The sequence below is a fragment of the Didymella exigua genome (genome assembly GCF_010094145.1).
Source record: "Didymella exigua CBS 183.55 unplaced genomic scaffold M421scaffold_26, whole genome shotgun sequence".
Lineage (NCBI taxonomy): Eukaryota > Fungi > Ascomycota > Dothideomycetes > Pleosporales > Didymellaceae > Didymella > Didymella exigua.
In genome coordinates, this window is record NW_022984800.1 from 285,661 (window position 1) to 310,640 (window position 24,980).

Here is a 24,980-nt window from a genome sequence, read left to right on the forward strand (position 1 = left end):
CGCGAATGCAGCCACTCTAAAAACAGACCCACTCGCCTTAGGATTCGCTCATCGCTCCAACCACACTGCACCCACACCCCAACCTTCCGGAATGCCAACGCGCCGTTGCTGGGACGTTCGGGTGTTGTCATCCGGCCACTCGCCTTGTGCGAGCGCATACCTAACGCTTTGTGTTTCGGACGTGTCGCGGCGCACTCGGCTGTCATGCTGACGACGCCTGAAACTTCTTCGCGGCTCTGGGGCTGTGCATGTGTTGTGTGCAAGACGACTGGCTCCACTATTAGACTGCGATACGCATGGAACAGCCACGCTGACGACAGTGCCGCTTACAGAAGACTAAGATGCGCATCGTCTATAATATCGCCGCAACCCTGACGTTTGACGCTTTTTGATGTAATCCGCTCTTTGTAAGGTTTACGATATACGAACGCCATCACTGTCGCTTCTGGACTGCGTTTGGGATTGACGACTTCTTTGTTTGACGTGCAATCTTCCGTCGACTGATATACCCACCTTCTGATCTTCAGAGCGTCCGATCAGTCTCACAAGATGTTTTTCAAGAATTTAGTAGCGGCATCCGCCCTTCTCTTCTCGGCCGCCACCGCACAGACAGCCTGCAACAACTCGCCATCATTATGTTCGAGGGCGTACAACAACATCACACAGCTTGGAGCGCACGACTCACCTTTCTTGCGCAACAAGAACACATCTTTTTCCACGTCAGGGAACCACTACTACGACACAACAACACAGCTCGACGCCGGTGTACGATTGTTGTCTGCGCAGGTACACAAGAACGGCAACGGCAGTGGCGCAGACGCATGGCATCTCTGCCATAGCTCCTGCGATCTCCTCGATGCCGGAACACTCAAGTCCTGGCTCTCGACAATCAAGACATGGATGGATAAAAACACAAACGACGTGGTCACAATCGTCCTTGTCAACTCCAACTCCGCGACCGCCTCCGAGTTGGGCGAGCAATTCAACTCCTCTGGCATCTCCGAATACGCATACACACCTTCTTCGACCAGCGCACCCACGACGTGGCCGACACTTGATAACCTCATTGGCAACAACACCCGCCTGATGACCTTTGTTGCCTCCCTCAGCGAAGCATCCACCCAGTACCCCTTCCTGATGGACGAGTTCACATACGTGTACGAGAACGACTACAACAACATCAACCCTAGCAACTACTCTTGTACGCCCAGCCGCCCTACCGGCCTGACTACAAGCTCCACTGGCGGCCGATTGTTCCTGATGAACCACTTCTTGTACGAGAACCAGTTGTTCGGTATCCAGTCGCCCAACGCAAGCTATGCGTCTACAACGAATGGTCAGACTGGATACGGTAGCTTGGGTGTCAGTGTCAGCAACTGCACGACTGTTTACGGCAAGGCGCCATGGGCTGTGCTTGTTGACTTCTTCAATGTTGGACCGGCAATTGCGAGTGTGGATGCTGCGAACGGTGTTTCGGGGTCGATCTCAGGGCGCAGGAACCTGAGCACTGATGCATTGACTGAGGCCAGTGAAAGCGGTGTAGCGAGGTCGCAGGGAAATCTCTTGGCGGTGGTCGTCGCAGTTGTTGTTGCTGTTGGGTTTGGTATGTGAGATCTGGTCGTTTACATCCTGCTTTATGCATGGCGATGGCGTTTTGGTTGACGGGTCATTGGAAATGCCGCATGACATAAAAGGCCCAGGGGCCAGTTTTTTATTACGACTTGAAGATCTAAAAATGAATCATGACTCCACAGACCTCCACTACAAGTATACAATACTCCTGCAGCTCATGCATCCATCACCTCATCACAACTTGACTCAAAAAGCGCCCAAGATTTCTTACGTCGGTATCCCCCTGCTCACCATCGGTTGTCTCTTAATTCTCGGGTTCATCCGACGTCTTATGGACGTATCGTCTGCTCGAGATATATTGCCGCTGTTTATGCAAAAACCTCGCGTGATTTATATTTATCAACCTGGCACTCTGATTGACGTTAGCACCAGCATCTCTACTAATCATTGGGATCACTCACTTCCTGAAGATCCAGGATCGTCTCAGCTCTCCAAGCACTGCGATCCATCTCGAAGAATGGATGATATCACCCGCAAGATTGCATTTTGTCAGCCTGGCACCTCAGTTCATACGGTACACTGTGAACTGCACCTCACGTGACTGTGTTAGTCACCTGCTTACTTATCTGGTTGTGTATATAATTGCTCGCTGTAGCTCCCTCAATACAACAACCTTCTGCCTCATTTGTATCTGCCCTGTGCTCCTACATCCAACACATTTTTCCCTTGTCAATATCCCACCGGGCCCCCGAACGAGAGGATATCCAAACGCCTTGTCCGCACAATGTCATGTTGCTTTTACATGAGCGCCCGCTTTCACAAAGACCCAATGGGCGTCCGAGAATATTTCCAATACGTCGTAGGGAATACCCACGCGGACATTGCCAAACAAAGTGGAGTTCAAACTGAAAGCCTCTCTTTATTGCCACCTCCGGTAGAGGTACGAGCTCGTAACGGCTGCTTTCTAGATGAGTGTAAGCCCTTTCGGACGCTGTACGTGTGCAAGACGATCGTGCCATGCACTTGTTTCTTGTTCTGTAGCGGTCGGTTTTGCAAACGACCTTGAGCCGACGGAGGGCAGATGTAGCGCTGTGACCAACATTGAATGGATCGCCGCATATGTATGGCAGATCTTCTAATCTTACGGTCAGGGAATCGGCGAAGAGGGGCAAGGTCTTATGCATCGCTGTAAGCTGTCATAGAACGCATGTAGTCCTTGTCGACAAAGTGACAGCGTCGATATAGACTGCGATAGGCCATCAAGGCGGAGTAATCGACACTATTTGAGTACTTGGCAGTAATGGCACCCATCCGCATAGCTTCACCCGTCCACAGGCATGCATCAATCACGGCTCGGAACTCGCGAGTTGGCCGCGCCTGTACAAAGTCCGCAAATTTTAGGTTCCGACTCCTACATGGCACAATAATCTTCATCGACCATCTTTGATGTCGCTTCCACTCATGCTCCATTTCTACCAGAATCTGCACTTCGTCAGGACCAAGACAGCCTTTGCGTCTTTCAAGATTGGCGATGGCGTTCATGAGCTTATCTATCTTGTTCGTGAGAGCCACGATTTCATCACGGGGACGTCTGAATGCTATGGCAGCACTCGTTCCATTTAAGCTAAACGCAGCTTCTTGTCTTACCTACACTGGGCTGGAGTGGGTAGCCAAGCATGTGCTTTGGGTTCACTACTGATAGTGAGCAACCGATCACCTCTATCGCACCATGTTCGCCAATGTCCTGCATCTATTTCTTGTCTGTGTCAACCGCCCGAACAATCTCCGCAGCATCCTCGTCTTCATACACCATGAAGTCATCATCGTTCATATGACGATGTCGCCATACAAAGATGATGGTTTGCACAGCCAGAGCGATAGCAGGGCCAGCCCACACCCACTGGAGAAAGGGTCAGCATGCACATATAAAATATCTTATATTCGAGACGACTTACGATGAGGTGAGGGTCTTTGATTGCGGGTACTAGAAGCTCAGCGAGCGCTTGTGAGAGCGCAGTGTTGAATAAGAACAGTGCCATGACGATCGATTTCATGTTCGGTGGAGCACGAGCGTAGGCCAGTTCATATCCGGTGATGTTGACGAAGACTTCCGAGATGGAGCCCAACATGACATTGGGCAGCTGCCACCAGATGGTGATGGGCGAAACGCCATCACAGTTTGACGCCTGGTAACCGCAGGGTGACGTCTTGTAGACGCGCCATTGGACTATCGCCCCAACACAACCAGAGATGGCTGCAATAATGAAACCAGTGGTAATACGGTTAATACGACCAAATTTGATGTTGTAGCGTCTGAGTAGTGGATAAAATCCGTGACTGAGGATAGGCGTGAAGACAATGATTGTCAGAGGGTTGAAGTTGCTGAGCAGATCGTTGGGTACACCCTTGGTGGTCATGGCGGCGCCCTGGTTGGACTGAACTGCGCCAACACCTCCATCGTTCAGAAACCAGAGGGGAAAATATAAAAATATTTGGCAGGCTTCGAGCGTACGGTAAACATCCGCGACAGATTTGTCGGTCCAAGTGACGGTGCGCCCCTTAGCAGCGAGTGTCGCAGGCCGGGCAGCGTCCCAGTAACCCTTGCCCCATAGCTTGCCCTTGTTGCCCTTGACAGCAGCACCGATGATCTTAAAGAACTGTGTAAGCTCTGACCCTACCGCAGGCTTTTTGACCAAACGTTTGTTCATGAAGAACAAGAGGATGGGTAACAAGAAGTAGACGATACCAGGAAGAAGGAAAGCGATCCAGAAGCCGAGGTACTTCTCGGCGTACGTTGTTGCGATAGCGAAAAAGGCACCCACGTTGATGAAGCCGTAGAAGATGAGCAAAATACGCTGAATGGTGGTTTCAGGGTCAATTATGACCCTCTCTCCGCTTTTGAGCGTCGTCGTGTAAGGCTTCTGGTGTTCATATTGGTCCAATAAGGTGGGCGCAACGAGTGGCTTGAAGATACCCGCACCGATAGCGAGCAAAATAAAGCTGATCAGGAAAGGCGCAACGCCCTTCCCAGCCTTCAGTAAAGCTGGAGCAGCACCACCTATCATGATGACGTGGGCGACACCACCGATGAGCACACCCGCGACGATGCCCTTGAAACGACCGATTTTGGCATCTGCAAGCCAAGCGCCGAAGATTGGAACCGTGTAGGAGAGGAAGGTAAAGAGGATGGTCATAGCTGAAGCTAACTGGAGACCCTGGTTCCTGCTCTATGTAAGTAATGCACTCCTCGGACTTGTAAATTCAGCTTACAGTGCACCGGCGTGGCCATTGGGGTTGGCCTTCGGTACAGCACCTGTTCCATCGCCCCCTTTCGGCAGAGGGAACTGCATGAAATTGTTGAAAACCCCCTTCGCTCCGTAATAGGATGCACGCTCCGCAAGTTCGACAACACAAATAAGGTACGCAATAGGTGGGATGCCCCCAGCGACCTTCCTCAGGGTTGCTTCATCCTCGGCCGTGGGCGCAGTGTACCCTTCAGCACATGGTGCATGGCGTGAGGACTCAGATGCAGACTCAATGTCCTTTTCCACAAGATTGGGATTGGCGGCTGCAACGTGTTAGACTTGAGAATTCCTGTCATGAATGCGAGCTTACCCATAATTGCAGCTCGTAGTGGAGATGCCGTTGCGGGAAGAAACAAGCCGTGGGCGATCAACAAGCATTTAACAAGACTTCTAGGGCGTCGCTTACTTATACCTGAGCGCTTGGCTCCTCGGCTCTTCTCTTCAGGCGTTGGACTAGGTAGGTAGTTCGAAGTCCAGTGGCGCACGTTCTCCGTAAACGCGATGGATGCCACTACAGACGGGGGTCATCCACGTTGGGCTTTTGCATATCCATCTCATTCGGCGCAAGCGTCCTGACAGGTAGTAGCTTCGTTTTCGATGCAGTGCTGCTGTCCAAAATTCTCCGCAGATAAATGGTACAGACCCATGGTTATCATTTAACGACGGACCTGATAGGGTAAATACGCCAAGAAGGGAAAGGTGCGTCCCAGATTCACCATTGGTCTCCACAATTGCGATAGTCGGCAACGGTACGGTTCCTGGGGTTCAATGGAGAAAGTGGTCTCAATGCCAGAAGGCTTGAGTACATCTGATTACGATTCTCCAATTGTCAGACGACACGCTGCTTCATCGAAGTCTTGACCTTCACCCACTGTTCTGTCTGTTCCCTTGAGTAATGTCACCGTGCCTTCCTTGCACCACACGCATTTGTCTTATTTCAATGACAGCTCAGTTGTGTAAGATGCGCTTTGCTTCGAGGAGATCCACTGAAAAGTTGGGCATATTAGCTCAATAGCGTGGTTGAGTGGCAGCTTGATCATCTGATGCACGATGCAATCTGTACCAATAACATGCAGATAGTGTGCAGCCTAAACAGTTCGGTGCACGAGCGCGATACGGGGAGCATCAAGCATCCCTGCTGGTCATGTCCAATGTGTAGATTGTGTCGTCTGCGAGTCGGGATCATCGATATCGCCTCTACCCACAAATATTGAGATTATTGGCCTGGCGATTAGTATCGAACAATGAGTGTTATTTTGTAGAAAGAAGCGCCGTTTGTTCCGTCTGGCATGTGAAGGCTTTGCTCCTTTGCGTCGGCAGTGGGGGCTTATGGTATCAATGTTGCGGGCCGATGGTAACGGATTGGCGGTACGATAAGATGGAGAAAGGCTACGATTCGGTGCGCGGTATTGCAAACGGATCCAATTCTGTAATCGTAGTCCTCTCAAGGCCTTTCGAGTGATCGTCATACTAAGTGTGCTCTCGTTGACCAGCGTGTTCACTTGGGCTCTGCGAAGCTGGATGAGGCCAAAGACCGATGCTTGTGTTCCAGAAGCCGTACGGGACTGCGCTCCCCAGTCATATCAAGACCCGCTCGTCAAGGAAATTGCACTGCATGTTGGTACGTCTTGGATATCGTTGTAAGGTTGGAGTCATCGAAATCAGTCCAGATGCACCAGGGCGATGTTCAGCTCTGGCTCACGCTAGTGCCGATGACGTCGACGCGTCACACACGTCTTCCAGCTTCCCCCATCAACACTCTTATTCCTTACTTTGCATCATTCAAGTCTGCATTGAGATGCCTCGTTTGAACGATAATACTGGGCTTCAGCTTCACGAGCTGGAGCATGGTGCTCGCACAAGTACTTTGAGAGCTTGGGATAGCTTCAGCAACTTCGCTTTACGCGATAATGTGCTTGAAGTTGCAGTAGGCCTTATGTAAGAGCTTCTCCATATCTACAGGGTTATCGTCTTCTTACTCTCCATTCGATCAATCATGAATTGGAACTCCTCAGAGCGATGCTAATGTTACATAGACTCGCGGCTGCATTCAGCGCCTGCGCCAACTCGCTCGTATCCGACATCATCCTCCCTATCATCTCTCTACTACCGTTCCTCAGCCGCAATCTCGAAGAAAAGTTCGCTGTCCTCCACAAAGGACCTCACTACAATGGCACCATCAGTACCGGTTACAACACTGTCAAACAAGCGCTGGACGATGGAGCACTAGTGTTGGCTTGGGGTACTTTCTTGGATAAGATCCTGAGATTTCTGCTCATTGCGTTGACTCTGTGGATCATTGCAATGACTTATAGCCATACCAGTGGAGATAACATCGTCAAGAGGCAGGTGAAATGCAAGTACTGCAGAAAGTACATCAGCGAAAAGGCAAAGAGATGCGTCAACTGTACAAGCTGGCTGGACGGCCGAGAGGACAAATGAGCGAGGGTCGAATAAATATACGGCTGCGGGTAACACGCGGATGGGGTTTGGGCATGAAGATGACGGCCGTGAGAGGCATGTGGACCAAGGCTGCTGCCAGCGCGTCAAAATTTGCTCAAGATGTACAAGTTAGAGTACGATCAACAGACCACATTTAGCAAGCTGCGGAGACTAAAGATGCCGTAGGCTGCATAGCGGCTGATGCACACGTTGTAGATTCAGCAGAGATGCGCACTTTGCAGAGGTGATACGTCGTGCGTTTGGGCTCCAAAATCCAGCGCCTCGTGTACCCGAACCCTACTATTTGATCAATGGGCATGCACGATGGTGTCACAGGCGGAGGGACAGCGGCAGTCTCGCTCGTGCCGGCGCAGGGCAAATGTGTGACAGCAGTACAGTCGTGATCAGCCGCATCTCTCCTGCACTTCGTTCGATAGTTCAAGTGTCGACGTTCACCCACACGAGCTTCTGATGGCACAGCCCTCACGGAGAGTCTTGACGTACTTATCTTGCGTGGTGTTCAGCGCTGAGGCTTGTCACGGTGCAGTCATTACGCCCAAAGCGTCCGCATCCGCGCCTCAGGTTGGTATCGCAGCTTGGCTTGATACGAGATGTTCACAACGATTGTGTTGTTATACAGTTGCCTCCGCTGTTCTTACCTGGACATAATGCACGATGACATATTCCACATGCCTTCAAGTCGTGAGCCCATACGCACGCTGCCGAGCATCCGCGCACCCGGCATATGCAAACTGCCTTGCGTCGCTCCACCTCTCTTCACGCCCACTTAGCTCCATCCCAGGATCAAGACGTATCCATATCCACGTCGCATGTGAGAAGTACCCGGCCGACTACCCCAATACGCACCTGGAACCGCCTATCACCTGCGCCTTCTCGTAACGGAGTCGCGCCGAACAATGGTCCGCACATTTACACCATCACGCACTACCGTTCTTGGAAGTGCTATGGAGGGTAAAGATCATCAGGATCATCTTGAGGGTCTCAGACTTCCGCGGGAGGGGCCGTGGTGGAAGCCCTGCGCAAGCCGCGGTTGATGGCTGAGACATCCTGCCTGTGGAGTCACAGGTGACATGAAGTGCATTCTTGTGAATTACAGCTGATGCATGATTCGTGAAAGAGTGTGCTTGATGGCTTCCTCTTGAGCAAGAACGCTTTCATCAGCTACTGCGATATCAAAGGCTGAGAGTGATTGCTCGGAAAAACGGAATATAGCGGTAAACGCGGCGCTACGTATGCAAAAGAGGAGGCGTGAAGTCGCCGTGACAATGCGGGGTGAGGTCACGGTACTTCACGCTAAGTATGGTGTGCATAACTAGCGAAGTGCAAGTGTGGGGGTCAGTGAAGGATTGACTCGCGCAAAAATTCAGATGAGAAGCCACGGCGAGAGGAAGTTCCTAAGTAAGCCCATGAAGATTTTGATGTTGGACACTAGCTTTATTCCATCGCCCGATCTCATGCGGTCACGTTGTAAATGCGCACGCCCTAACGCCGCCCAATGCTATCTGGCAATGCTGCGTGGCAAGCCAGTGTAATGCGAAAACGCCGCCCAATGCTGGATATGCAATGCGATCGACCGCCTGTAAATGCATCGACATAAAGCAAATAACGCCAATGCGCCTCCCAATGCAGGTGCATGATTAATCCCCTACAGTCTTGCTCGTTCAGACCCATCAGCCCTTGCTCTTGACTTTGACCTCGTCGACGACCTCCGGCGTTCTGCGCCATCCTTGGCCTTGCGTGTCTTTGCACGTCTCACAACCACTTCGTCCTCTTCTGACTCGTCCACAGTGAAGAGCTCCGGACTTGGCTCGCGCCAGGAGTGGCGGTAACCGGAAAGTGTGCGCGATGTCCTCTGTCGGCGATTGCGCTCCTTTCGTTGCACAAGCTCTTGTGCACGACCACGCGTTGGCTCCGTGACGGTGATCCGTGGTGATGTGTGCGCTATTGTCTGTGGCGTGTAGTTGAGACGGTCGTCATCGAGACCCATGAAGGATTCTTCATCATCCTCGGGGATCGTGGGAACATGGTACCGTGTATGCAATTCCGTGTGATTTTGCTTGACATAGCGCGTCCACTTATTGGACACATCAGATCTGAACTTGGAGGCCTTGCTGGTGCGTGGACCATCGATGATGCCTGCACTCAACGACAAGGGGTCGTAGGGGTCATCCTCTTCACTTAAAGGCGTAAGGAAGTGAGCGAAGGGCTCTTCATCGATGTCTGGAAGCCCCATGTTATACCCGGGCTCCATATCCACGCTGTCGATGCATGGAGGGAATGAGAAGGACCGGGAAGAGGCTCGCATGTAGGATGGCATTGCTGATATGAGATCTTTGAGGGTTTGGAAGACCGAGGAGTAGCGGACTGGCGGTGACGGTGTAACACTGGACTCGACCTTCACAACAACTTTGTGTGACGGTTTCCCCTTCTTTTTTGCCGGCTCACAGCCGGTCAATGCCAAACACAGCAGGATGTCAGCAATCGCGATTCAGCGCGAACAGTAAGGTAGCGATGAAGTCTATTTTGGGGCCCGCCAGCTGTTGAAGCGGTTTGAAAGAGACTTATATACGTGACTCCGGAGTACGAGTCACAAGAGGGCGCAGTATTTGAGGTGAGACAGGTGGGTGGTGGTGGTGTGTGCCTAATGGAGGACAGGTCGAGAGGCAACAGTGTGGAGATGTGAGTTGGGTAGCCCTTGGTGTCCAGAATTTCCTCCTCAAGCTCACCGAATGTGAAAGAGAGGTTTTGGAGGATCCATGCAGGACTATATAGACATTGGAGTGCTGAACAAAGATACCGCCCATGCAGCTGTAGCCAGGATACCGTACAGTAGCGGATCAGCACGGAAAGCTTGGTTCACTATCGACGAAAGAGGTAGGAATTCCAAGGCGCAGGAAGAGGAATGACAGGTCAAGTGGGCATTTTGGCCGAAGGGGTGTGGTGCGAGAGCTCAGCATTGGGTGCCAGATGACTAGTGGATATTGCACCTGCAGGCTGCGTGCTCAAATGCACTGGCCACCAGACAATGCAGCACGGAGAACTGAGCGTTGCTGCAGGTCATGTCGATCAAAGGGCCCACAAAAAGCGCCAGCGCGAGTCGCGCAACGAGATGCCAAAAAGTTGGAGGACGCGAAGGGAAGGGATCGTGAAGAAGGACCGACGCTAGTCCACCAGCGCTAAGTGCGGGGCACACCGACATCGCGACATCTGATCATGGACCCTCACTTCCAGCCTCATTCTCACACACCTCCGCTTACGCCCGGTTTGCCAATGCCCTCATCCCAAAACGCTCACGCACAGCTCGCTTGTGGCTGTGGACAAGCTGACAGGTCCATCGAAGGCGTTCCTGACCAGCCTACAGGAAGATTACGAATTCGCTTGCGTGAACAACTCTACTGCCTGATGCCCAAGGTAGCTACCTACATCCCGTCACTTTTACTGGAACGAACTATTGAACAGTCACACATACAAGAAACCTGGTTGGAAGTCTTCCCATGACGCGGTCGCAGTACACCACAACAATTTGCAGTCCACGGCAAGCTACAACATCATTACAAGTATGCCGACTATTTGTCCTGGTGTGTGGGGCGCTTGCCTAGCAGATTACCATATGATCGGTCGGATGTCGCAGAATTGCTCACCAATCGTCAGCCACCTGCCACTGACCAGCCAGCCAAGTCGCTCCATTTGTGTCCGGAAACGGGAAAGTCCAGCCACTAAGATTGGAAAGACGCTATTTCTGACCACCTGTTCGAGAATACCGGAATGTTAGCGCGGCTGAATCGTGTCAGTAGGATGTATTTTCTGGCAGAGTGAACTGACACATGACTGCGAACGCCATCAGCCTCCAAACGCAGCTTACGACTTCCTATTCTCTTCGACACCACTAGAAGATGAGGTGTATTGAGACTTGCACGTTCTATCCTGGCTCACATCACCTGAGTCAGCACCTTGTTGCTCGAAGGCTGTGTCACGTCGTGCCTGATACAAACCCCCCTGTTCGGCACTCCCGACAGACATTGTGACCAGATCGTACCACCTCCTTCTTTCCGATGTGGAGATAGTGAGATCTGAACCTTAAACTCTCCAACTTCCTACTTACCATCATGCGCAGGTCTGCCGTGCTGCTTCTCATTGCATGCTCCAAATCTAGTGACGAATAAAACATGACCAGGCTAGAACGCTCAGCTTACCTTCTTGCATCTCTTTAGGGACTGGTGCTCCAAGAGGAAAGACTCGCTGCTAATCATAGCATCATCATGCCTCTCCGTCTTCTGCGTCTGTTGCTCCGCTCTCCAACCAGTCTCGAAACCACATTCGCGCATAGATTCTTTGACACAAAGTAAGTCCGTCCGAGGTTGCAATCGCGGGGCATCCTCACTTCGTATCGCCGTCCTTCAATTCACCGCTTTACACCGCTACTCCACACGTTGACGAATCAGATGCGCGACCGGACTACATACTCGCTTACAGCCCACTAGCTTACAAAATGATAGCTAGGGTCTCCCAACAGCCTCAGGATGATTTCCAAAGTCGACTCTTCAAACCCCCGTCTCGGTGGGGCTCTGACGTCTGTACGTCGTTACCAAGTACGAGCTGACCGCGCTTGGATCCTCCTCGGGACTCCACCGTTCGGCGTTTTCTGACAGAGTCCCCAGTCCCTTCCCGACGCATCTGCTTGAACAACGCCGAACATCTGAGGCTCACACCGCTCACGCGATAGCCACTGAATGCTGCCAGACGCCAGAAATCCTGGAACCGCGCTTCTTTACTGGTCTGCGTCTACCAGCCACAGAGTTAAGCCCCACCTGTCGGGCTCGCTCATCACGATCTGTCAGGTCATGCCTCCGATACCCTTCTATACGACTCACGATGCTGAACGCGAATCTTCTTAACGTCTCCACGAGCTTGTTGATCCTTCGCCGATCCCGTCTGCGTGGCAGTCAGTCTTCCTGGCGCTACGAATACTGCAGGTACCGTGAGGCTCTCACCGACTACGTCACCCGACAGAGGCTGTGATGGTTCGACTTGGGTCAACAAGCCAGCGCTGGCAAACCATGATCCCCACTGCCGAGTTGTACAAGACCGATACCTCACCGACACAACACGGCTACCAGTTTGCGGTGAGGATTACCTACTGTCATTTCAGCATCTAAAGAGGTGGGCAGTCAAAAAATACTTGACGCCTGTGGTAGCAGTCACGGGTTACGTCAGGTCTAATCACAAGGTATTGGGTAGTGTCAAACGTCGCAATCATGTGTTGACGTTTGACCATCTCGTGCAACCGTCACATCATAGTGCCTACACTCCTTGGGAACCAAGCTTACCTGTAAACGAAGTTCGAATGTGCATCCAAGATGGCATTTGTTCTGATATTAGTAACTTCTGTGCCTGCCTCCAGTACTGTAACTCATACTCTTGGCATTTCTGCCATCCGCGCACATGATCACCCTTCCAGATCAAAAGGCAGCATAGCGTGTCACTTTAAAACTGATGAATATGTAATAAAGCTTCAGTATGGCGGTCTCGATATGTGCAGCAGAGTAAGATGCCTAGACTCTTGTGTTACAAATCGAACACATCGTTCCAAGGGGTGCCTGACACGCAACAGAAGGGAAATAGCGCAATTTTTGCATGTGAAAAATAGGCAGGCACAGCAGTGCTTGCCTCGACTAAAGAGCCTGCAGCTATGTGTGATGCGCTTAGCAACTCAGACTCAAACAAGCGGTGCATCAGCGGACCTCATCAGATGGAGTCTCATTGGCACGGTCTGCAGTCTGACCATGCAGAAATTTATATGCGGAGACAGAGACGCTCCCCTTCTCATTAGGTGTCTTCTGCTGAATAATTCGACAGTGCATGTGGGTCTCATACGAATCAACATAGGCGGGGAGTTTCGTATTCTCTCAAATGACCGTCACTGAGAAGTTCCATGAGAATGAAAGGACGAAATGATGAGTAGTATTGTCGCTATTTGAAATTGCAATCATTCGGATACACAAAGAGGCGTAGGTGATTATTGAAGAAGCACTCTTAGCGTTCAAAGAACGCAAGCATATTTATCGTTTGACGTCCCTGAGTAAAGGGGCAGGACATGACAGAAGTCCAAGTATGCTTTGAAGTACAGAGCACAGGAACCATGATGTCTCATGCATAGCAATATCTGCATGTGTATGCCTGAGCTTGATGGAGCAAAGAAGGTGAAGTGAGGAGGATATCTCCTATCCACAGCCTGGACTTGGAAAACGTTCCCGCGGGCAGAGTTGGCACATGCGTTTGCTATGTCGGTGACTTCTAAGAGCTAAGAGGGGCAATGACATCGTGTAGCCGCTATATCGACCGCAGGGTGGTTACGGAACGTCTGGTGAGGCGATTATGTTTTCCATAATGAAGATAGCAACACAATCGTGCTTGATGGGAATTTCGACGCACTTAGGAAGTAGTGGTGAGTCAGAAGAAACATACTGGTCGCCTCTCACATGATAGAATATCATTGAGAAATGGTCCACACGTGTGCGCTTGCCTTCTCTGCTCAGTGGCGTGCGTGAAAACTGTCTTCACAGTGTTCACCACCCCAGCTTAAGATGATCATCAAATACACGCTCGCGACGTGATGAAACCTCCCAGCCCCCTCTCTGAAACTTACAAAGCCGGACGGTAGAGAGTATCCGACCCTGGAGCTCTCGGCTTAGCTCGCACGTCACCAGTCCCCCTGGACATTTTCTTAGAGGCAAGACAGAGAAAACACCATGTGTTCTACCTTTTCTCGATCTGGAGTTTCTTTTCAGGAATGAAGACCGGAGAAAAGAAGGATCTGCACCGCGTTGAACCTTTATGTCGCGGAGCAAAAGGTCAACCTTTTACTCCCTTGAGTAAGTTCGTCTTAACCGTGACACTTTATACTTGTATCTGGGGCATAACATCCCACTCCGCGCAACGCGGAGACAGGTGTTGAATTCCGTCGCTGTCCCATGCACCTCCGCTCATACAGTCTCTGCACCAATTCGGGATTCTGGACGCGGAACTTTGGACACGATGGAGTGCCCAACATGTACAAGTCAAAGCGCCAGCCAAAGCATGACGAAAATTCGCTCAATATCCAACATGGGCAGAAGCGCGGTCTGCGATGCGAGAACAGCAGCACGGCGAGAGCGCAACACCCACGTAACCGCAGCTATGCATATGCTATACAGTATTGTCTTCCTAGAGACATGTAGACATCGAGGGTCTCAACACCTACCGCCCACAGCCCGTGACTTGTCCACCGATTGAAGCCGTCCATCCCAACTCTCCAGGTGCAGAGACAGTCAAGCATCAGGCGATCCGTTCTCTGCTCAAGCAGGCGACATCATATGCGGAAAGAGAAAACACCAAGGAGCACGAGTTTGGTATGGCACAGGTGTACATCGCCACGGCAAACGCAATCAGAGAGTTTGTGGATCGAAGGGTATCATTAAAAACACATATCGTACATATCACTCCCTCCCTCTGGCGTGCGCATCATTGACCTTGGCCAACTCGTCCAGTGCCGTGCTACCTGCATGGCCATCTTCACTCGCAACCTCTCTGCATGCATCCTCGCGCAAGGCCTGTTTGAGGCTGACTTCCTTCTTCCGGTCGACCCTGCGCCTCAGCCTGGGGTGCCACTTGTGCCCGTCGAGCATACTAGCGCCGAGCTTCTGCGGCTCTGTGAGCAGCGGCTCGCCCCACACGCGGTTGATCTCCCTGACGTAATCTGCATACGGTGTAGTATTAGACTGCTCCATCCTCCGATTGGCCATGATCCGCGAGCGTCCGTGGCCAAAGAGATTGATCATCTGTGCTTGAAGTGTCTTCGTCACGGTGTGCGGATGGACGTGCACTTTCAGGTCTCGTAGCTGCACGAGCAGCTTGAGACCGACGTTCCAGTGCAAGCGTTTTAGCATGCCGTTGCGGAGGAGATTGGGTCGATGGTGCCGTTTCGCCGCGACAGAGTTGAGGAGAGACTGTTCGAGTATTGCGGAGTTGAGTGCACTTGCGCGGAAACCCCAGACGAGGAGGCCTTGCTGGAGGGACGGCGGAAAGAGGATACGAATCGGATGATTCTCGTCTGCCTCTTGAGGCACGTCGGCGGGGAAATTATAGTAATGTAAAGAAGTATATCTGCTGACAGGGTACAGGCGGCGCAACTTGTTTGTAGCATCATCAAAGTAAGTACTTCGTGGGAGATCGGGGAACTCGGGGCTACCGCGTGGTGCATACCAGCTCAGTAGCCAGAGCAGTAGGCGTTTGAGCTCGCGGAAGCGCCCTAGCATGCCGAACCGACGGATGATCTCGTACCAAGCTTCAGGTGGGACGCGTGTCATGCCGGCTTCAAGGGCGGTGATGTGGAAGCGCGTAACGTAACGCAGGTCGTCGAAACCGCGGCGAGACGTCGGACGGTGGCCGGGCCGTCGCAGTGCTAAGATATTTCTGACAAGTACCATGGTCTTGCTGGAAAGGGTAATACCGTGACTGCGCATCTCAAGCATGGTGTTGAAGGCGTCTTGCGGTCGAGACTCGCCGATGCGCAGCTGCAAAAGTATGTTCCAAGACTCTCGGCTGGCATCGTTGTGGAAGAGCGTGAGGACGGCGAGTGTACGCTGAGCCTGCTGCATGTCCCTCTGCTTCAAGTAGTAGGTCAACAATGCGCGTTGCGTTTGTGCATCTCCGTAGACATCTGGATGCTGGTCGCTCTCAAGCATGCTTCGCACGAGATCCCACTTCTGCTCCATGGCAAATTTCTCCAGGGCAAGTGAAAAGACAGAGCCCTGGAGCGCAATGCCCGCATCTCGAAGCTGCTCAAACCGACGTGGAAGTTCGGTGATGGGCTGCGTCCGCCACGCCATAGCTGAGACTGCCTGTGGGCCTATCTCGTTCACACCCACCATAGTCAGCCCCTTGATGATAGACTCGATGTGTACAGTTCTGGTGGCGAACATTCGGGCTGTGAAGGAGTCGTCGAAGCGAACAGGGGCAGTGTCACGCCCAAGAAGCTTCCGCATGAGGCTTTTGTCAAGGTTCGGATTGTCGCGCTGGGCTTTCGTGGAGCGAACGTTCGGCTTCGATATCGTAGAGGACTCGGCAGTGAAGAGCTGGATGACAGGATGGGCGGCGAAAGACTCGGAGGGCAGGTCATCTCGATAGGTGCAAAGATTGTGCCAACGGCGTGCCATCAGAATATTCCCACTCTCGATGAGACGCGGCACAGCCTCGTCGTACAGGTCACGCTCGTTGCTGTTGCGGTATATGTACAGCAAGGCTTCCTGTGCCGTGTGCCCATAATTCCTGATTGACAGCGCCAGCTCTCGCAGTGGAAGTCGCCTCAGTCCAAGCTTCACCAACATCTGGTGGTGGTACTCCAGTGCTTCTTTAGGCTTGCGCACGAGCCAGTAGCCCATGATGACAGAGTACAAGCGCGGGTAGGTCTCGCCCTTCTCCTGCTGCAGCTCGACGGCGTGTTCGATGAGGTAGTTCACGAGCTTTGGGTGTCGCGCAAAAGTGGCCCATAGGAACTGGGCATGAGAGCTATTCTCAATCGGCAGGCGGTAGCCTTCCCTGCGTCGGGCATGCCAGACGGCGAATATGCCTCGCAGGCCATCGAGGCGGTCGTGATGGGCGAGTTTAGCGGCCCATTTCTCGTCTTGACTTTCGACCAGATCCTCGTCCTGAATTTCGACCAGATCCTCGTCATAGACTTCCTCTGCCAAATCTTCCTCTTTGTCCTTTAGGAAGTCGAACCCTGCTGGCGGTCGCGCTCTCGAAGGAGCAACCTTTGCAGGGGCATTGCCATCGCCGTCAAGCAGCTCCTTCAATCGATCCTCTCGTTCACGGACGAGACGCTCCTGCATCTCGTTCCAGCGCTGCCATTTGCTCTTTGTAGGGGGTCCATGGTTGTTCGCGTACGTCCTCTTCGCAGCAATGCTCTTAGCTGCGCAACATTGGATAGTCGTGTGGCAGACAGGCAGCTCCGGGGCGGTGACGATGGATCGCAGCAGTCGCAGGGCCGAGGGGCTGGCGAGGAGCCTGTCCAAGGCCGGTGGCATCAACTTCGAGGTGAAAGAGCGTGGACGGAACCCATTGAGAGGGGAACGAGTGTGGATGCTGCTCGCGCCTGCGCTCCAAAAGTTGCACGCCCAACATGGTTAGCGGTGGGTGGCTGCCAAGCATCGCTCCTCGCTGCCGGATCATTCGACGCAACCTCACTTTGACCGACACAGTACCAAACTTCCCATTGCCCCCGCACCACCGCACGCACACCTCTCCACTCTTCACAATGGCAGGGTACGTCCTCCCTGCAGCTATGCGACATGATCTCCGCGCCAATTGACGCCGGGCTGGCGCGCTGCCCCCACCCAGTCACACTCTTTGCTAACAGCATCCAGCTGGGTTTACCGCGAGAACAACGTCCCCAAGTACCAGGCGTACTTCCAGAAGCACGATGGTCTCAGGACCTGGGAGAAGGTGCGTTCGACTTGAGGTGGTGGAATAAGCCGGAAAGAGATGGACGTGATTGGGCGCAGAAAAGTTAGAATTTGGGCGCATTGAGGCAGGAGCAGCGACTACGAGGCCGTCGGCTGGGAAATGCACGAAGGACAGGCCAAAATGCTGACGATTTACCAGGCCCGCGGCAAGTGGATGATCCCCGCCTACAAGGCCGTCCTCTACACGTCTTTGAGTGCCTCCATGTACATGATGGGCCGTCTTGTTCTCGTACGTCCAACCAAGACATGGCGCGTTCTATGACTGACAGCGCACAGGGACACAAGACCTGGTTCGGCAAGAACTAAGCTACGCGCACGATGGTGTTGGTGGGGGCCGCATGAGGCATCTCAAGTCAATGTACGAACAATAGAGCCTGCAATACCAGTTCCTTTGTCGCCAACGCTGTGGATGAATTCGCCGTGAGACCGCCTTCGAATAGTGCAAGCGTCTTGCGAGATGCTCTTGCTTCGATTGTGCCCGTGGACGTCATTGCGTGATCAGGTGGTGCCAGGAGGTAGCCAATGCTGTGACCACGGACAGACACAGTCCATTTCAAGGAAAAAGTGAAGCCAAGTCGAACGAGGCCATGATATACACAAGACGATGACTGCAGCTGTCACACAGTTACTCTGCGAACAGCTGGGGTAGCAGCACCCCACATGGAGCTAGCGGCGTTCGCTAGCCGAGTCGCTCTCCTAAGCTTCAGGGCTCTCGCTGGCCTCAACCGCACGCCATCCTCGCTCGCTATCCATTGAGGCATCTCGACACCATGGCCGACTTTGTCAAGGGACTCTTCGGCGCCCAGAAGCCCGTGGCGGCGCCCGCTGACGATGGCGGTGCGTAGACGTCGCATGCACTGCGCGACCCCCTCACCACCACGCGACCCAGCACTGACATGTCCGCGCAGACTTCGCCGACTACGCTGCGGCGCCCGACCCGTCACCGATAGACCACGTCTCGCTCACGACCGCGTCTATCCCTGCGGCTGCGACAGACGCTGTCGGCCGCCCGTACACAAAATGGTACCGCGTGTGGGAGCGCACGACGGCCGAGGACTTCAAGCTGGAGATGTACATCCTGCCCTTCCTATTCGCCATCATTGTCCTGCACGTCTGGGGCACCCGGCGCAACCGCAGCAAGGCCCGCGCCTGGGCCAAGGCGCACGTGCCCGTGCTGCAGAACGAGTTCATCCAGGTCGGCTACCTCAGGCCCGCTGCGGGCGCGAGCGGCGTGGGCGAGGACGATCTCGCCGGCGCCCTGACCGAGGCCTCCAGGCTCGAGAATGTCCTGCGCGAGAAGAAGGCCGACGAGTACACCACCTACGCCACGGGCCGCCAGAACGTCGCCTTCGTCGACCTCAAGCTGACCCTCGCCAAGCGCTTCAACCCCTTCCTGCGCTTCGGCGAGAGCATCCTGCCGCTCTTCCTCGAGAGCTTCCCGCCCCCGCAGGAGCGCCTTGAGGCTACCGCGTACGTCTTCGATGGCCAGGAGACCAAGATCGCCCCGGTCTACGGCAAGACGGACGCCAAGAAGGTCCCCAACAGCTCCTTCGACGGCTTCGTCTTCGCTGTTGTGCACAAGGACATCATGAAGCGCCTGCGTGACGACCGCTACGACTTGTCCCTGACAACCACCCGCGACCACGCCAAGCTCCCCGTCTGGACCACTGTCATGAGCGAGAGCGCCGAAGTCACCGACACCATCCTGACCCCCGAGCTCATCAAGGCCATCCAGGACGCTGGCGATGCCTTCGAGGCTCTCGTCGTCACTGACCAGCCCATGGATCAGCCCAAGACGTGCGTCCTAGCCCACCGTGTCTCTGATACTGCTAACATCGTATAGTCTCGACGACACCAAGCCTCGCAAGCGCATCAACTTGTCTCTCAAGCTGCAATCCTCCTACGAGTCCACACTCCCCGTCTTCACGCAATTCCTTCGCCTCCCTGACCTCCTTGTATCTGCGGCGCACTTCCGCCCCGAGGCCCTGCGCCGCATCCGGCAGACACGCGAAGAGCAGATTGGCAAGATCCGCCGTCTCGATGAGGAGGAGAAGGCTGAGGAGCGCAAGATCGCCGCCGACAAGCTTAAGAAGGAACAGCGTGACGCCAAGCTCGGACGCCTCAGCGCCGATGAGCAGCGCAAGTTCCTCGAGAAGGAGCGCGAGAAGAAGAGCAAGAAGGGCATGAAGAAGAGCACTGTCAAGGCGTAGGAGGGCCCAGCGTTTGTTTGTGAGAGGCGTGAGCGTAACGTTCGATATCTCTGGAAGCTTGCTTTTGTGGCCTCTGGGGCTTGGGTTGTCGGGAATTCGCATGGCGCAGTGGCCGCGCTTTGGATAAATGGGTGGTAGATCGCCGAGCAGCGACTCATTTCTAGAGTGTATGCTCGCAGCAGCAGATGCATACGGGGAAGTTCCGAAAAGTGAGAGTAATCAATAAGACTAATCACTCATGATGCTGCATGTTCACCATGTACCACTCATCATTTCGCTGACACCAGAGTAGCAGCGCACACCATAAAAGCGCCAACGGTGTCCAGCATCCTTCGCCACAGTCGTCTCCAAGCAGACACAAGAAGCAAACCCCACTTTCGAACCCATACGCACCCAGAGCCCAGACAGCACGCCACTCCCCTCTCAGCTCGGCATACACACCGTTGCCTTTTCCTTAAACACCTCTCTTTCATCGACGCATACAGCATGACTCGCGATGCCACCATTTCACTACGCTTTCCAAGACGAGGACTGTGGGGATCCCAGCACTTGGCCTCGTGTTCGGGTGGAGGACCGCGAGATCAAGAGTCAAAGATAGCCTCCTCAACACGCATGTGAAAATTGCGAATGTGGTGGCACGATCTGGACTTGCGATGGTGACAACACCATGAATCGGCCTCAACATGACCTTTTGGTGTGAGAAGTAGACCCTGACGACTGCAGACAGACCGGTTGGTTCAGCGGGAGCTTTTTGGAAGGCACGGGTTCGTTGCCTATGAATAGTGAGATTGCGCAATGGGCATACGCCGAACAACAGCTTACGTAGGCAAGTGCGGTAGTCACTTGAGCATTGAGTGACACGCAAGATTGAACTAGAAAAAAGTGCCCCGCTGTGGGCTTCTTACTTTCAGTGGACAGATCCCGGCAGTGATCACGTGGTTGACGAGAAATTTGCTTCGTAGTCGCCGGTATCTAGACAGGATATGGAGGCGGCGATTGGATAGAGTGCATAGCGTTGATGTAAACACTGAACTGTATTTGAACAGCTCCTGTAGAAGAGCACTTTGATGGTCTGACTGAGCCCAGTCCTGAACTGATACCATGTCGCACACTACATGGCGGCGTTGCACGCCTGCAATCCTGAGATAACGGACAGAGTCATCAATGGGGAGGCTGCATAGATGATCTGGAAACGTGTTAGTCAACATTGGTCATTTGTTAGCAGGGTGGTACTTACAGCCAAGAATTTCGCAATAATCATCTTATCCTTGTGCTCTGCATCAGCGACGTCGGCGAGAACCATGACCTTCATGGCGCTGGGTCCAGTGGGCATCAACATCATGACGAACCACAGCATAGGGTTTTTCGGTAGCCAAGATGTGTTTGCTGCGATGACGTATATGAGAGCCATGCTGATACTGTTTCCTGTCAGCAACTTGAGCACGGTGCTGTTACTTGGAGACTTACGCAGGCCAGATGATATACCTAACAACAGCGATAATGGTGACCGGGAACCAGTTGAGCTTTCCTGTATCCTCGCCACGCTTTTCCTTTCGGAGGGCCTGTGCCAGTTTTACACCTACCACGACAACTTGCAAAGTGACGAACAGCTGGCCCACGTTCTTGATGCTCTGAGTGAGCCAAGCTTTAAAGTAGCCGCCATCGCTGCTGTTGGCAAAAAACAGCGTGTGCAGGGGAGGAGTAAGTCCGATAACGCCACCGATGAGGGCGCCGACTAGGGGAGGTGTCATGAAACTGTAGACTGCCATGATGGCGGTCTGGAGCCAGACAGGAAGCTTCTCCATGAGTCCGTTGACAGTCTTTTGGGTACGCTTGTTGGCTCTGAATACACGGTGACGAACTGCGTGTGGGAGGAGCGAAGTCTCAGGAGCAGAGTCAGACGATTCATCATCTTCATCGGCGTCTTCTTGTGCCTCAGGGTCGTCACGGTAGCGCTGTCTTGGTGTGCCATCAACCTGCGCGCCGTTGCTGTCGTCACTCTGCTTCTTGCTATCTTCAGAGGCGTCTTCGTTGTCACCGTTCAGCTCACTGCCGCCAATGCCGAAAGTAAGTGCGTGTGACACAACAGCTGAGACCAAAAAGTAGGTACGTGCACGTGACACGGCTTCGGAGGTCTCTTCGCCTTTGCCAACCAATGGGCTAAGAACGCCAGTCGTTTCTAATGACTGGATAAGGAGGAGCGGTAGACTCGTAGTATTATTGAATGCGATGGCCGGGATCGTCCAGCGAGGCAAGTTGAATACTCGGCAGAGCGCGCGACCAAGGAAGATCGAGAGAACATTGTAGAAAATGGCCCAGACTAGTGTCACAATCAGTCAACTATCACAGGAGGTTGTCTCGATCATATATCGTACTGATAATGGGTACGTATTCGTACGCTGTCTCAGGTTTCAGCTGGCTGCCCAGGTTGTTGATGAGCAAACATGGCAGCAAGACCTTCACTGATGTCCTTGAGATTTTGCTGGCAGCATCCGCATCAAGAAGGCCAAATTGGGAGAAAGCTACACCGAAGGTGATGGTCAGGATGACGGAGACTGTGGCCTGAATGCCTCCCAAGAGCGGCTGGACGATACCGCTCGAGCTCATGGTGGAAGGTGATAGCTGATAGCTGATAAGAAATAAGAGGAGGATATTGCAAAAAATTTACGGCGGACACGATGTGTATATCAATTCCCGGTGATCTCGTATTCAAAGGCGAGGCGAGTCTCCGTGCCAATGTCAGTATTCAGGTTGTTTAAGCCAAGGGCGATACGCCAATGTTTTTGGCGTTCGAGTGGACGTCGCTGTGACGTCAACGCGGCAAGTGCGATGGGATGCATGTTTGAATCACAGACTGGCCATCCGTAGCGCACAAAATCCGATTCAAATCGCATCGAAAGGAAAACCGTCGAGGATACGTTATTAAGGATCGTATGCCACTTTACTAAATTGAGAATGGCGCGTCTGTAGGTTAGGTCGATGGACAGGTACCCGGTTGCCGGAGAGCCGCCCGATTGCCGTGAACATGGAATTTTCCAAACGCAATTCAGGAAGCGTTGGCGCCGAGCCTAGATACGAGCTACCCACAGCGACGTCAACGCGATCATCGACGGGCTCAAAGCGTACGCGTGTAGCCGTTGTGGCCGTTGATATCAAATTCTACATGCCCGCGAACCTGATGCACGCTACAACTGCGAGGAGAGCAGATTTGGTTCGTCAACGCAGACTTTCATCATAATTAGAGGCTCTGGTCTATCACTCTGACACGTAATAGGGTCGTGACTTCTTCTTGTATCCTTTGCTTCTCACGGCCACTCCATCTGAGGCGTGAAGCCTTCCACAAGCTTTAATGCAGGAGCTGCGAGCCCTCAGAAGTTTTGCGCAACTGTTACCCTCCTCTTGCTCATGCTCAGATGCACCGGCTCCACCACTGGACTGGCTGGCGATCTACCATCCAACTCAGCAAATCCCACTGGACCGCCGACGCCGACGCTCGAGTACGGCTCATCTAGGCCTGCCTTCTCGCGTGCCATCTTGCCATTACTGGGCTCGTAGACGGGTGGCGACAACGGGCGTGAATCGTGCTTGCAGCGACGCATAAAAAAGAATACAATACCGCAGATGAGCGCAAAAGCTAGTATGCCACCTATAGCTACGCCTGCTATGGCCGGTGTGCTAAGAGCTGACTGTGGCTCGTCTTGAGCAAGAGGCAGTGAAGAGGCGGAGCTGCTCGAAGCGCTGAAAGCACTCGTGTGCAAGGTTGGCGAGCTTTCGTCGTCCTGGATAGACGTCGAAGTATCTGCCGTTGTGGCTGGGGCCGTCTGCGTAGTGAACGATGGTTCCAAGAATAATTCCGAGGTAGAAGTAGTGTTACTTTCGATTTTGGTACTCGTCGACTCTGCATCAGAGGTGCTGGGAGAAGTGACGGTGACGAATGATGTAATCCGCTGTATAACGGTGCTCGAGGCCTGTGGTTTGAGTCAGGTCACATGGTCACTGTTCTGCATCCATGCGCTGCTGACCTGAGAATGAGTGCTCCGTCCATCCACGAGATAGATCTTCCAGTCGCCGAAATACCGTGCCTGAGTATCGGTGATGTCGGGGTACCATCCGCACTGTGTCTGGAATATCTTCACAAATTCTTCGGAATGTTAGCATCAGTTGGCCGCTTGAGCCTGTCTGACACTTACCCTTGCGATCCGCGATTGCAGAACATTCTCTCGACAGACACGCCGTGTAAACCCGAAAGTAGGAAGCCACTCCTCCGTCAAGCCCGCAGATGTCTTTAAGGTTATCTGCACAGACGCCGTCGAGCACAGAGGTATCCGTCCCCAGACATGGTTTCTGAACTCGTCAATCGTGTTCACACCCATACGCCTCCGGCACTTACAGTGCATTCTGGAAGTACAAGATTCTCGGGGAGCTGTTCGTTGACCTCGAAGCAGTAGCGCGCCGCATTGGCGAGACCAGCAAGCAACATTACCGCGAACAACATAGCGACGGGTGTGGTGAGAAAAGGTGCAGAGCAGACACCCTCAATCGAGATCATAGAATAAAGAAGGCTCATTCGAGTGTGGGACCAAAAGTGTTTGCGCCCCGTCCGTGCGGCGCACGAAGAAGTCTCATTTGACAAACGGCGAGCGTGGTAACGGACGTAGGTGAAGGTAACACCAAGTTCGACGCACACAGATGAAGCGGAAATCAACACTAATGTCGCATAGCTACTATGCACGAGCCATTGCACCCGTTGACAAGCTATGCACACCAAGATTCTTAGTAGCTGATATTTACATCTTTCAGAGCGCAAGAGCTCCCAGTGCACGATGTCCCGAGGGCATGGTACAGAATTTTTACACGCGCCAATCGTTGTATCAACTCCCTCATATGCAGCTGCGCAAGGTAGCACTCCCGTACAACTACGAGATTTC

The 24,980-nt window shown here is 53.1% G+C and overlaps 10 protein-coding genes across 10 annotated transcripts; 5 read left to right on the forward strand and 5 right to left on the reverse strand.

Annotated features, from left to right (window-relative positions):
• Positions 1–65: 65 nt before the first annotated feature.
• M421DRAFT_423408 (uncharacterized protein) lies at positions 66–1,776 on the forward strand. Its single transcript, XM_033593459.1, has one exon. It carries the CDS (start codon positions 550–552, stop codon positions 1,609–1,611), a length of 1,062 nt encoding a protein of 353 aa, XP_033446097.1. The 5' UTR covers positions 66–549; the 3' UTR covers positions 1,612–1,776.
• Positions 1,777–3,020: 1,244 nt separating this feature from the next.
• Positions 3,021–5,496, reverse strand: M421DRAFT_423410 (PTR2-domain-containing protein). The gene is made up of 4 exons (XM_033593460.1): positions 5,188–5,496; positions 4,843–5,140; positions 3,528–4,794; positions 3,021–3,472 (listed from the first exon to the last, which is right to left on the reverse strand). Exons 1-4 carry the CDS (start codon positions 5,189–5,191, stop codon positions 3,323–3,325), a joined length of 1,719 nt encoding a protein of 572 aa, XP_033446098.1. The 5' UTR covers positions 5,192–5,496; the 3' UTR covers positions 3,021–3,322.
• An 840-nt stretch (positions 5,497–6,336) lies between these two features.
• On the forward strand, positions 6,337–7,775 carry M421DRAFT_423411 (gated mechanosensitive channel). Its single transcript, XM_033593461.1, has 2 exons — positions 6,337–6,815; positions 6,914–7,775. Exons 1-2 carry the CDS (start codon positions 6,415–6,417, stop codon positions 7,317–7,319), a joined length of 807 nt encoding a protein of 268 aa, XP_033446099.1. The 5' UTR covers positions 6,337–6,414; the 3' UTR covers positions 7,320–7,775.
• A 1,210-nt stretch (positions 7,776–8,985) lies between these two features.
• Positions 8,986–9,657, reverse strand: M421DRAFT_7612 (uncharacterized protein; the record flags this gene model as incomplete). The annotated part of the gene is made up of 1 exon (XM_033597193.1): positions 8,986–9,657. The coding sequence occupies one exon, from the start codon at positions 9,655–9,657 to the stop codon at positions 8,986–8,988; it is 672 nt and encodes a 223-aa protein (XP_033446100.1).
• Positions 9,658–11,599: 1,942 nt separating this feature from the next.
• On the forward strand, positions 11,600–12,786 carry M421DRAFT_94474 (uncharacterized protein; the record flags this gene model as incomplete). Its single annotated transcript, XM_033598207.1, has 3 exons — positions 11,600–11,682; positions 11,841–11,914; positions 12,314–12,786. 3 exons carry the CDS (start codon positions 11,600–11,602, stop codon positions 12,784–12,786), a joined length of 630 nt encoding a protein of 209 aa, XP_033446101.1.
• A 1,986-nt stretch (positions 12,787–14,772) lies between these two features.
• Positions 14,773–17,444, reverse strand: M421DRAFT_423413 (uncharacterized protein). Its single transcript, XM_033593462.1, has one exon. It carries the CDS (start codon positions 17,402–17,404, stop codon positions 14,816–14,818), a length of 2,589 nt encoding a protein of 862 aa, XP_033446102.1. The 5' UTR covers positions 17,405–17,444; the 3' UTR covers positions 14,773–14,815.
• A 152-nt stretch (positions 17,445–17,596) lies between these two features.
• On the forward strand, positions 17,597–18,179 carry M421DRAFT_423414 (uncharacterized protein). The gene is made up of 4 exons (XM_033593463.1): positions 17,597–17,642; positions 17,744–17,822; positions 17,982–18,071; positions 18,119–18,179. The coding sequence occupies exons 1-4, from the start codon at positions 17,635–17,637 to the stop codon at positions 18,146–18,148; spliced, it is 207 nt and encodes a 68-aa protein (XP_033446103.1). The 5' UTR covers positions 17,597–17,634; the 3' UTR covers positions 18,149–18,179.
• A 431-nt stretch (positions 18,180–18,610) lies between these two features.
• M421DRAFT_423415 (DUF1682-domain-containing protein) lies at positions 18,611–20,296 on the forward strand. The gene is made up of 2 exons (XM_033593464.1): positions 18,611–19,639; positions 19,686–20,296. The coding sequence occupies exons 1-2, from the start codon at positions 18,912–18,914 to the stop codon at positions 20,050–20,052; spliced, it is 1,095 nt and encodes a 364-aa protein (XP_033446104.1). The 5' UTR covers positions 18,611–18,911; the 3' UTR covers positions 20,053–20,296.
• A 699-nt stretch (positions 20,297–20,995) lies between these two features.
• Positions 20,996–23,075, reverse strand: M421DRAFT_233114 (uncharacterized protein). The gene is made up of 3 exons (XM_033588420.1): positions 22,428–23,075; positions 21,520–22,372; positions 20,996–21,470 (listed from the first exon to the last, which is right to left on the reverse strand). Exons 1-3 carry the CDS (start codon positions 22,657–22,659, stop codon positions 21,254–21,256), a joined length of 1,302 nt encoding a protein of 433 aa, XP_033446105.1. The 5' UTR covers positions 22,660–23,075; the 3' UTR covers positions 20,996–21,253.
• Positions 23,076–23,420: 345 nt separating this feature from the next.
• M421DRAFT_7617 (uncharacterized protein) lies at positions 23,421–24,547 on the reverse strand (the record flags this gene model as incomplete). Its single annotated transcript, XM_033597197.1, has 4 exons — positions 23,421–24,020; positions 24,075–24,193; positions 24,243–24,396; positions 24,443–24,547. The coding sequence occupies 4 exons, from the start codon at positions 24,545–24,547 to the stop codon at positions 23,421–23,423; spliced, it is 978 nt and encodes a 325-aa protein (XP_033446106.1).
• Between the last annotated feature and the right edge of the window lie 433 nt (positions 24,548–24,980).